This window comes from Cnephaeus nilssonii, assembly GCF_951640355.1.
Source record: "Cnephaeus nilssonii genome assembly, chromosome: 6".
NCBI classification, from domain to species: Eukaryota; Metazoa; Chordata; class Mammalia; order Chiroptera; family Vespertilionidae; genus Cnephaeus; species Cnephaeus nilssonii.
The window spans coordinates 58,610,282-58,622,803 of NC_137077.1; the positions used below are offsets into that span (position 1 = coordinate 58,610,282).

Consider the following 12,522-nt stretch of genomic DNA (forward strand, 5'->3'; position numbering starts at 1 on the left):
ACAGGATAGAATTAGATCCTTAAAAGTATACTTAAGACATAAACAGGAAGATCTCTGTTTCCCATGTTACTGCTATAGATATATTACACATAACCAGTATATTTCAATGTATAGTACTTGCATTCTTTTGTATGCTCCTTAGACAGCTGTCAATAATTTAATGAGAATTTGTTTAAAGGAAGAAAGGGGAAAAAAAATAAAAATAAATAAAATAAAGGAAGAAAGGGGAAGGAAGACTCAGCAACCTTTTTTTTTTTTTTTTTTTTTTTAACGAAGCCAATGGGCCGTAGATAGGGCAGTATATAAACAATTTTAATGTTAAAAATTGTTTAAGAGCCCTAACCGGTTTGGCTCAGTGTATAGAGCGTCGGCCTGCGGACTGAAGGATCCCAGGTTTGATTCCGGTCAAGGGCATGTACCTTGGTTGTGGGCACATCCCCAGTAGGGGGTGTGCAGGAAACAGCTGATCGATGTTTCTCTCTCATGGATGTTTCTAATTCTCTATCTCTCTCCCTTCCTCTCTGTAAAAAATCAATAAAATATATAAAAAAGATTGTTTAAGAGAGTTAGAATTATGCCTTCATATGAAGTGAAGTGTAATGTAAATGTAACCATAAATGATGATGATGATTATATTATAACATATTAAAAAGGTATAATAAGCTTCATAAAGAAACAGAAAAAAAGAAGATAACTTAGAAAAAGCCAGGCCTTCTCAGCAGAAATATGTTGGACTGCTCATGGCCAGTTCAAAATTAATTTAGAAGGATGGCTACACGGTTTGGAACCAATGTATACTTTACATCTGTTTAGCACATTGGTTATTTGTGTTAGGGTTTTCTAGTGGGTGAGGAGGCATTATTGGACTTATTTTTAGTTTGAGATAATTTTATTTTTATCATTTACCTTGATCTTTATTTAAAAATTTGAACAGATAGTAAACACACACGTTTCAAATGTACAAAAAGATATATACAGTGTGGGGCAAAAGTAGGTTTACAGTTGTTTATATGGAAAGGAGTGCAATAATTAATAAATAATAACACAAGAATAAACTCTGCTTCTGGTACTTACAATTTTAAGTTTACTTTTGCCCCACCCTGTATATAAAGGGAAAAGTTTTAAGATCTTCCCCCTGTTCTATATCTACCCAGTTCTTACCTCACCATAGGCATCCACTTTTATTAGTTTTTTAATCCTTCCAAAAGTTTATGTAAAAAGAAAATATATACTTCACTATGCCCCCAGTTTTTAGCATAAATGAATGTGTATCATATTATTACCTACTGTTCTGAACACTTTCCCCCCACACTTCATAAAATACTATGAAGAATCTTTCATATCAATACATACAGCTTTTTCATTTTTTTGATAGTTAAGTCCAAAGTGCCCACCAATATCTATGGTGAGTTTTTAAAAAATATTTTAATTTAAGAAATTTGAGTAGCTTTCCCTTAGTTTAAGAAGTTATCTTAAATAATGTATTTTTGTATTTTCCTGTAATAAACAGGGCAATATCGGTAAGTTCAATATATGCAATCTTGTTCCCCCCAAATTTTTATCTGAGTAAAATACAAATAAAATTTATCATCTTAACCATTATTAAGTACTAGAGGCCCAGTGCATGATTGAATCATGCACGTGTAGGGTCCCCTACACACTTTCGCTTTCGATCGCGGTGGGAGCTGGGTGCCTTCTGAAAGGCCTGGTGCCAGAGCAGACAGGCACCCAGCTCCCCCCCTTTTGATGGTCCGCGGCGGGACGTGAGCTCGCTGCCCCAGAGGCCCCTTCTGTGCTGCAGCACAGCCATGGCGCAGACGCTGAGCTCGCACAGACGCATCCTGCTGGCTCAATCGGCTACCCCAGCCACCCCGAGTCCCGCCCCCTGCGCCTCCCGCTGGCCCAATCGTGGGCGTAGCGGAGTGATGGTAATTTACATATTACCATTTTATTAGGTAGGATATGTATAGTTCAATATTATTAAATACTAGAGGCCTGGTGCACAAATTCGTGCACGGGTGGGGTCCGGCCAGCCTGCCCCAATTGGGGGGTGAGGGGCAGTCGGTGGTGGGGCCAGCCAGGGGAAGGGGCTGTCCCGCCAACCTGCAGCCCCTCTCCCCACCCAGCCTCACCCCAGATCGGCCTCCCCACCCTGATCAGGGGCAGGGCCTGCCAGCCAACCTCCTGGGGCCCCTCCCCCTGGCTGGCCCCACCCCCAATCAGCCCCCACCATCCCAATTGGTTCGTGGCCCCTCCCCCCAGCCAGCTCTTCCCCTGATCGTCCCCCCCCCCACACCATTCGGGGGTGGGGCTGGCTGACCAACCTCCCACGGCCCCTTCCCTGACCGCTGGTCCCCAATCGCCCCCCCCCCCCAAATTGGGGTTGGGGCCCAGTGGCCAATCACCCATGGTACCTCCCCCCAGCTGGCCTGGCCCTGATAGGGCCCCGATGGGGCGGGCCAGCCAGCCAACCTCCTGTTGTCTCCTCCTCCCGACAGGACCAGCCCCAATCCTCCCTGACTTGGGCCGGGCTGGCCGGACCCCACCCGTGCATGAATTCATGCACTGGGCCTCCAGTTGTATATAGTAAATCCTCGATTTTGTGGACCTCAATTTAACAGACTTCAGACTTAATGGACAATATTTCTGGTCCATAAGTCATATGTGAAAATTAACACCCTGTTAATTTTAAAATGCTTTTGACCAAGATTTGTTTATAATTAAATTAAGAGGTTATTTTTTGTTATCAATTCACTGTTATTTTTAACAAATTTTAAACACTAGGGCATATGTTGGAAAAAACATTAGTAATTTCACCACCATATATAAATATTACATATCTACAACTATAGTCTATTTTAAATCCAAGAGTGACTGTTCTTAAACAATGTTCTTTGAATGATTAGCATGTGATCACAAAGCATCTCATTTGGTAATTGGTCTTTGGTTGAGTGGCATGACTTTCTGCAGGAGGTTTTTGTTTGTTTGTTTGTTTTTAATATATTTTCATTGATTTCAGAGAGGAAGGGAAGGGGAGAGAGAGAAACATCAGTGATGAGGGAGAATTATTGACAGCTGCCTCCTGCACGCCCCCTACTGGGGATCGAGTCTGCAACCTGGACATGTGCCCTTGAACAGAATTGAACCCGGCACCCTTCAGTACACCCTTCAGTGTTAATTGGGATATAACAGTTTTGTCCCTTCACTAAATGTCATTCAACAATACTAATTGTTCATGGTAGTCCCTCCCCACTACAGTTCAAATCTAATGATATACGTCAAAGATTGTCAAACAGGCCAAGCCAGTGTGGCTCAGTGGTTGAGTGTCGACTCATGAACCAGGAGGGCACAGTTCAATTCCCAGTAGGGCACATGCCTGGGTTTCGGGCTCAATCCCCAGGAGGGGTTGTGTAGGAGTTAGCCAATCAATGATTCTCTCTCATCACTGATATTTCTTTTTTTTAAAAAATATATTTTATTGATTTTTTTACAGAGAGGAAGGGAGAGGGATAGAGAGTTAGAAACATCGATGAGGGAGAAACATCTATCAGCTGCCTCCTGCACACCCCCTACTGGGGATGTGCCCGCAACCAAGGTACATGCCCTTGACCGGAATCGAACCTGGGACCTTTCAGTCCGCAGGCCGACGCTCTATCCACTGAGCCAAACCAGTTTTGGCTCATCACTGATATTTCTATCTCACACTCCTCCCTTCCTCTCTCTGAAATCGATTTTTTTAAAAAAAGATTATCAAGCAGTACAAGAATGAATCTGTGTTGGTTATTTAAAATTAAAAGCAATACCTAAGGACATTACAGAGAAAATAATTTAATATATGTATATTTTTAGCACACAACTGTATAAAAAATTGAACTCTTTTCTAATTATTCTTGAAATGTACACTATATTCTCTAGCAATTATATTGAAAATGACTAAGGTTTTGAAGTATTCTAAGTTACTTGACTTAGCTTTCAAGGCTTTTGCAAATTGCTGTATCATTTTAAAATGTACTTTTATTAAATTTGCTGGTATTGATATGTCTGCATATTGACTATATATTTTCCCTTACATCTTACTAAATATTGCAGGAAATCTCCCAAGGGTAAAAGAAGATTGTGGAATCTCCATATATTTGGGAATTTTTTCTTTGCTTTGCATTTAAATGATTGTGTTTATGTTAATTGGGTGATCTCTGCTATTGAAATCCACCCTTTTCTGAGGTTTTATACTTTTTGCATTACAGTTGATGAAAATACCTGGGCACAAGTAATTGCCTTATACCCAACGTTAGTAGAATGCATCACCTGCTCATCTTCAGAAGTCTGCTCTGCACTTAAAGAGGCACTAGTTCCCTTTAAGGATTTCATGCAGCCACCAGCATCCAAAGTTCAAAACGGAGAATCTTGACCAGCTACAATAAATTTAAAGAAGAAAGATATCTAAAGAATGTCGGCTCCTCAGTGAGTCTTCTATTAGAAGACATTTCTTGCTACAAATAATTCTTGGCAGCTGTTGTTGGCCTTCTTTAAATTGTACTTACCTGAGTTCAGTAGTTCTTATTACAAGCTTACACGTCAGCAAAGGCTCCTGAATGAGTATCAGTGCAAGCCTTTAATAATTAAACTGATTAGAGAGATGGTTAATACTACAGCATACCTGCTACCATATATTCAATTGGTGATTTAAAAGTGAGCTTATGTACAGTTTGTGATGTATGTGTTAATGATGTACTTTTTAAAAAGAAAGAAAAGATATTTCATTCAGTCAGATTTATTAGGCTGGTGTTTTTGCGCCCTTTTTCAAGTACAAAAGTGTACTAAAATTTTATGCAAGATGGTACTGTAACATTCCATATTATCTATAACCAGCCTTTGTAAACAAAAGGAACTGATATACTTGTGTGTATAATAAATGGTTACAGTTCTGTATAAAATAGTTGCATTTATTATTTAAAAATTTTAAATACTGCTAATGTTAAATGCTTGATGCTGTATTTATTATTAATATAAAATTGTTTGCTTACCTTTTTACTTATAATTTGCCTTCTTAAGCGGCAGATACACTCACCATATAATCATGCAGTTAGCTTAATGATTATTTTAAATGTAGTTGCTAGTCACTATTAAATGTCTGGCCAGAAAGGTCATGTAAACACAGCAGCAAATAGTTTATGATTTGCTGATTTTGCAACTCCGAAGTATAGGTTATTAATTTAATACATTGAGATATTTTGTAGCACTATGACTCCATCATACCTCATTTCTTTAAATGTCTTTTCCAGCTTTCACATAAGTATGTCTGTTTTTATATTTGCTGTCTGGATTTTAAAGACTTTGATATTTTATATTTCTATTGAGTCTCCTTCCCCCTCCCCTACTCCCTCACTGACTAACAGCATTTATCACTGACTTTGAATTATGACCCAGGCAAAATGATTTCAGATTTCCTAAAATTTTGCCTGTAAGGTTTTGTTCATTTCAGTGCTTTGTTTTGTAATGTCTTCTCAAGAAGCAAAATAACGATGCTGACCCACAAATATAAAATGTGTGTGTATTCTGAAACAATGAGAAATGTATTTTTGGAGATACAGAAGCATTTAGAAGTGCAGTAAACTATGTCATGGAGAAAAATGCTAATTTTGTTTCACTTTCCTCTGCTAGTGAAGAAATGCTCCTGAGTACATTAACTTAACTGTTCCTTAAAAAACGGACTGACCTAGCTTACTGTATTTTTTATTTTATGGATTATACTATTATATTTTTCTTCTGAATTAAATTTTCATAACTTATCTGAAGACTCAAGGATGTTTAAAATAATTATTTTTCATAAGAAATCATAATTGTCTCAGTATTATTTTAGTGTGCTGGAAGGCCTTTGATTTTAATAGAATTTATGCCTCTCCAGCATATTTATAAAATGATGAGAAGATGTTAGAATTAAGTAATGAACAAGATAAAATTGTGAGGCTATTGTAATTGTGTAATTATTTAATTTGCACTATTATCTGTAAACAAGTGGTTAGATATTATTTTTAAGGGATAGTATTTTTTACATGAATTAATGAATTTCTACTTTATAATTTCATGTAAAATTAAGGTAAAATATGGCATTTTCTAGATTCTATCTTCAGCATTTGTCTTAAAGAAAGTTGTAAAAATTAATTGCTCAAGCTGTGTATTTAGTTTACTTTCTATATTTGGATATGTTAAATTGGAGATTAGAAAAATCTGCATATCACTGATAAAGCATTGAAATAGAATAACAAGAGTAGTGTACAGGTTCAGTAACATGTTTAAAATATTGCCAAGAATTTACGAAGTAAAAATGCATCTATTTTTGAGAAATAACAGATCAGTTGCAATTAGAATTGTCCTCTAGTGAAAGTAAAGTATGAGTCAAAGGTATATACATATATTTATATAAATGGATTTGTTTTACTAATATTGTATTAGCTCTCAATACCAGGACCATACCCTACAGTTCAAAACACAAATATGGTAAATGTGTAAATACCATATAATATAGTGATCAGTGGCCATCTTAATGTCAGGCAAGCTGGGCCACCCCCCTTGGTGGTATAATTTGACAGGTTTTTCCTCACAGAATATCTCTCACCACTCCCAGGAGTCACTACTAGTAATTAATTCCCTTGAGTCAACCATACTTCTGGGCTAAAATATCCTGATTCCTGGGAGGTTAACCCTTCTCTTGTTAGTATGAACTGGGTTCTTCAGTGACTAGAAGAACTGGGCTATGTGAGATTACTACATGCTAGGAGATTCAAAAAGGAAGTTGCCAAAGCTAAGATAATTTTATAGGACATTTAAGAGGATGATTAGTCCATGAAACAGTAGTAAAAACGTCCTTTGGGATACATATTATAATTACAATGAGTTTTAAGCCTCACATAATCATTTTTTGTCACTGACGGTACCTTTTTTTGTTGTTTTTTTGTTCATCCTAACCCAAGGATATTTTGCCATTGATTTTTAGAGAAAGTGGAAGGGAGGGGGAGAGATAGAAACATTGATGTGAGAGAGACACATCAATTGGTTGCCTCCTGCACACACCCCAACCAGGGCCAGGGATCAAGCCTGCAACGGAGGTACATGCCCTTGACCAGAATCATTCCTTCAATCCCAGGGATGATGATCTATCCACTGAGCCAAACCAACTAGGACAGTGCCTTTCTTATATATAGATTGCTGGAAAACAGACATCTAACGAATGGATTAAAATCCTTTTCTGACTTTTTTCCATTATAAAAAAATTTTTTTTAACTTGGAGTAGTTTACTTTTTAGTTTTCTATAATGCTGCCACTACCAAAGAGGAGAAGAATAAGTCATTTTGTAGTGTCTTATTTTGTACTCCTTTATAACTAGTGATAACTAAAAGTTCTGTTAATTTTACTGTATACTTTTGTAACATTTACTTATTAGGAGCTTGTAGGTGTCAAAAGAAAAAGAAAATGCATGAAAGTCTGCCTTAGAACCACTTTTTACTTGATTTCATTTTTTAATTTTATTAACAACTATATTGTTTACCTGTTTTCCCCCTATATGATTATTGATTCAACTCTTGCTATATTCCTTAAATTATGTTACACTAGATGGAAGAGGTGAACAATTAAACATACACATTTTATTCTGAAGAATAGCATATACTTAATATTATAATAGGTACTTGTCCTTTCTCAATATAACTTGAAAGTATTTTGTTCATTGTCACAATTTGGAATCACTGGTCCCAGGCAGCCATTTGGCCAAAGGGTCCATTGAGAAACAGAATAAAACAGCTTAAATTATTGAAGTGTTAACAAACAACTCAAAAGTATTAATGAGGTTGTCATTATTACACTCATGTTAATGAAAGACAGTGTAGTTATATAATGACTAATATATTCTTCTCAAGTGTAGAATAATTAAGATGGGCAACCAGATCCTCGAAAAAGACTGCTGTAGGTGAAGTCTGTCTAGCGAAGGCAGAATACTTTCAGGAACTCACCTACCTGTGATTGCTATAGATATTAATAGTGGAGATTTAGAAGCCCTGGAATGAATTGATGTCCAGGCCAAGAATATTGTGAACTTCTGGTTTTTAATAGAAAATGACCACAGATGTGGACAAAGATGGTCTCCTGAAAGCATTGCCAGCAGCCTAGTATGTTCTTTAGATTTATGCTTAATGCATTTGACATTTTGGCAGATATGCTGTTCTTGTGTATAGTGCCACCCTTAAACTATGTTTAGAGTTGTTGGGTTGCATTTACCTACATTTTTAGAGTGAATTTTGCTTTTTTATTTAAACTACCATTCATAGAATGAATGAGTGGGAGTTTATAACCAGTTTTGAATACTTCAGAAACCTTGAATTAAAATTTTTGTATCTCTGGCAAGTAGACTAGTGCTTTCAATTTGAATGAAAAGTGTTTCTAGATTGGGAAAGAAACTTTATCTGTTTCTTAATTTATGTAAAAACTATTTCAGAGGAGTTAAATATCCATGTTTACATATCTGGTAAGTTTGAATGCACTGGCAGTGTTGGCTGTTTTTAAAGGAGCATGTAGTCATTCCTTTGGTGAATATAAATATTCTTATTAATCTTGACTGTGAGGCAGCAAGGAACAGAGACTCTGCCTCTTTTTAACGTTAGGCATGTTAACTTTGCGAAGCCTTTGTTTTCTAATCTTTAAAACAGAGATGACAGTGAGTTCTCATGAATTCTTTAGAGGAAAAATACATAGTTTGAATTTAGAGTTGATTTTACATTATTAAGGTAGTTATCTTCAAGTTATTTGATAAATTTATTACTATATCCTAATTGAGACCTTTGGCTATTTTTCTCCCCCTTTCTCCTGCATCAATTTCTTCCCTTCTCTTTCCTATGTATGTATGTATGTATGTATGTATGTATTTATAAAAAAGTTTATTGATTTCTAGAGAGAGGAAGGGAGAAGAGAAACATTGATATGAGAGCATAACATTGATCCGCTGCCTCCTGCACACCCTACTGGGGATCAAGCCCACAACCCAGGCATGTGCCCTGACTGGGAATCGAACTGGCAGTCCTTCGGTGAATGGGATAACACCCAACCAACTGTACCACACCGGCCAGAGTCAAGTTAAAATAATTTGTGACTAGAGCTCCTACTATCTTTCTGAATCCACAGGATTCAGCAGTGAGGATGCCCACAAAATGGGATGCTATAAATATGAATTCAGCAGCTAAACTTGGAATAATCATGTCTTTTCTGTTATGTGGATAGAGAGATCATAGCACTTTTCTTAAAAGGGAAAAGAGTTTACATTAAGTTTTATTTTCCCTTTTTTTTTTTTTTTTTTTTTTTTGCAGGCAGATGCTTTGAGTTATTTTAGACTTACACGATCTAAAGAGGACATGACAGCATATTGCCCATGTATTTCAGCTGTTTCTGGTTTTCTGTTACAAAACAGTATTCTTTTGATAGAAGACCTAGAATGTTATAGTATTCTCTTCAGGTCTTTCCAGGGTGTATTTGGTAACCATGTGCTTGGTGCTTACAGTGATACAGAGATCAGCTCAAACATTCCTGATTACACTGTGAGACAAGAAAAAGGAAATTATTGTACCCTTGAGTTTTGATGCCATTTTCAGTTACTGCAAATTTAGTTACATTGTTTTATTTTAAACAACATTTGATAAATAGTGCAGGAAAGATTAAAACGATACCATTATTTGGGTAATGACTGCAATATAACAACTGCTGCTTTCTGTGAAATTTACTAGATATGAGAAAATTTCCAAAGCTATAATATTATAACCTTAGTCTTTTTATCTAGCAAAATAAAATAAAATATTAGGCTTCAGACCCAACTGTGCAAATTGCATTTGCTTTCCAGATTTTACTACTTCTGTGTCATAATTTTAACATATAACATACAGCTTCTGTCTCTCAAAGCAGTTACCCATATGATGTTTATGCCAGACTGGATATATTTATCTAATTTGGTGAGTTTCTTTTTTAGCTCCCAGTGCAGTTCTTGAAAGTAATACTGCTGTTGTTACACTTCCTCTTTGCACTTTTTATGTTGTTGAGATGTACCAGTTACGTATTGTGATCATGAAAGTCTCTTGGCCTCAAACCCAGATTTTCTTTGTGGCCTAGGATAGATTTTTCACAAAAACTCCAAGTTCCTGGCCGGAGTGGCTCTGTCCTTGAGTGTCAACCTATGAACCAGGAGGTCACAGTTTGATTCCTGGTCAGGGCACATGCCCGGGTTTTAGGTTCAATCCCCAGTAAAGGATGTACAGGAGGCAGAAGGTACGTGCCCTTGACCAGAATCAATTGGTGATTCTCATTATTGATGTTTCTATCTCTCTTTCCCTCTCCCTTCTTCTCTCTGAAACAAATAAAAACATTTTTTTAAAACCTATATAGTTATAGCTGTGATTGTATAGATCCTTAAATTGCTTTACAGTTCCACTCTGCATGACTTCAGATTTTTTAAAATTATGTCCTAGCAGTGCTAGTTTTCTCAGTATAACTTAAAATCATAACCACTTTGAGAATTTACTTCCAGATATGATAAATGACTCACTTTTTCTTTAATGTACTTTGTGTTTGCTTTCTCATCCCCATTAGGTTCTCTACACATCAGTGATACCCCACATCATTGAATCTGTTTAACAGACTTCATAATTAATAATTCAAATATGTTTAGGATGATTTACATATGCTGTCAATTGGGGAAAACTTCTCTAAAATAGAATAAGGAAGGTGTGTTTTTGAGAGATTTATTGGAACTATTAATATATAAAGTGAAAATAATAAAAACAGGAACATTATGAAATATCTCTATCTCAGCAGTTTGGAAAGTAGATTTAGAACTTTGTGTAAAAATTCTAGGTCAAAAAACGTTGAACTTAAAAAATTCTAGGTCAGGTAAAAACAGTTCTCAAGTGGACTAGATTCTTATAATCATTTCTTTTGTTTTACAAGCACTCCTATATATTTTTAATTTAGTGAGGCTTATTTTAAGACTGCCTGTTTATAGCAATGCTAGACCATACTTCTCTCTCTCAAAGAAAAATTGTTTTAATATTTTTTACACAACTATTTCTATGAATAGATGTTGAGACAAATACACTTGAACATAACAAAGAACTTCAAATACTGTGAAGAAGACACTTGTCTAATGACTGTGACCTCCAGAGCTGTATTGGGTTTTTATTATTGGTCCAGGACAGTTTAAAATAGCAAGTTAGTTAACCTGTTTTTCTTTCCTCATGTAAAAGGGAGTTAATAGTAGTGTTTAACTCATATAGTTTTTTATTAAGATTTAAAAAGCAATGTGATAAAGTACTGTCCCTAGCCCATGGTAACTGCTAGGTGGGTGTTACATAAATAAAATACACTTCTGGTACATATCATTCAAAGGTGGGCAAAAACCTGAAGAGATTCGTGCAACAGGTCTTCCTTCCCTTGGCTTCCAGCACCGGTTTTCCTCCGGCACCTGGGACCCAGGCCTTTGCTCTGGCCGGAGTCTGCCTTCTTCGTCTTCGCTGCAGACTCCGGAGTCTGCAGTCTTCGTCTTCGCTGCGGGGCTGGAGTGCCGCTCCTGTAGATCCCCTCGCCCCCTGCCCTCCCTCTCATAGCAGGCATCCTGCCCCATCAGACCACTCTGTCCCTTGAGCAGCTGGGCAGCCGCCATCTTTGTCCTTATAATTTGAATATTCCCTCCTGATTGGCTGGTGGGCATAGCGAGGTATGGTCAATTTACATGTTTGTTTATTATTAGGTAAGATTTTTTTACATTTTACTGGGGACAAGCAATGCAGGTTAAGAATCTACTATATGCTCATAATTGTGTCCTTGCTTTGTTGACAAAAGTTAGTAGGAGTGCTCAGGTGTATATAGCTAGTAAACACAAGATTGTATATGATTAAGTATCCCGGTCATCATTTTAGCTCCTATCAGGTGTTAGGCATTGAGTTACTCTCTGCCCTTAGGGAGTTTACAGTTTTGCAAGGAATATAAGACCGTAAATGTGCAAAGTACTGTGGAAGACAAGCACAGATTAAATGAGATTATAAAATAGAGAACTTGAGCCTAGTCCTCTGTGGTTCAGTTTAATACTTAATGTTAATATAAAGAAGGAAAATCAATAAAGAAATGAAAAGGCTCAGTGGTGGAGACTGAACTTACAGTGGTCCTTGATGGCAAGGTAGATTTTGGATGGTTCCAAAGGATATTGCAGGATATTTCAGGTAAAGACAATGTGAGCAAGGCATATCTGAAATATGAGAAAACTGATAGTACATTTTGGTATGTGTACTAGTGGGGCATTGAGGCCCATTCATGAAATTCCTTGAAAGCCAAGCAGAAGTCGTTTAGGTTTGAGATGGCAATAGTTTGGAGTGATGATTTTTAGGAGTAAATTATGAAACTTAAGGGAGAAAAACTTGCAGTTATAAGATGGAGTGGTGGGACTATAAGATTGGAAGCTGTTGCAATTTTCCTGCTATGAAGGATTTGTTAGCT

General features: G+C 36.8%; 1 protein-coding gene across 3 annotated transcripts in view; it reads left to right on the forward strand.

The window, feature by feature from the left end:
• Positions 1-5,735, forward strand: part of MON2 (MON2 homolog, regulator of endosome-to-Golgi trafficking) — a 124,960-nt gene extending 119,225 nt beyond the window's left edge. For 2 of the 3 annotated variants that reach the window (XM_079774207.1, XM_079774209.1), the window contains one exon: positions 4,245-5,735. In XM_079774207.1, coding sequence (XP_079630333.1) covers positions 4,245-4,408 — 164 coding nt within the window. In that variant the 3' untranslated portion in view covers positions 4,409-5,735. The remainder of the gene's footprint in view (positions 1-4,244) is intronic. The other variant, XM_079774208.1, reaches the window with a different exon arrangement.
• The last annotated feature ends 6,787 nt before the right edge of the window (positions 5,736-12,522 follow it).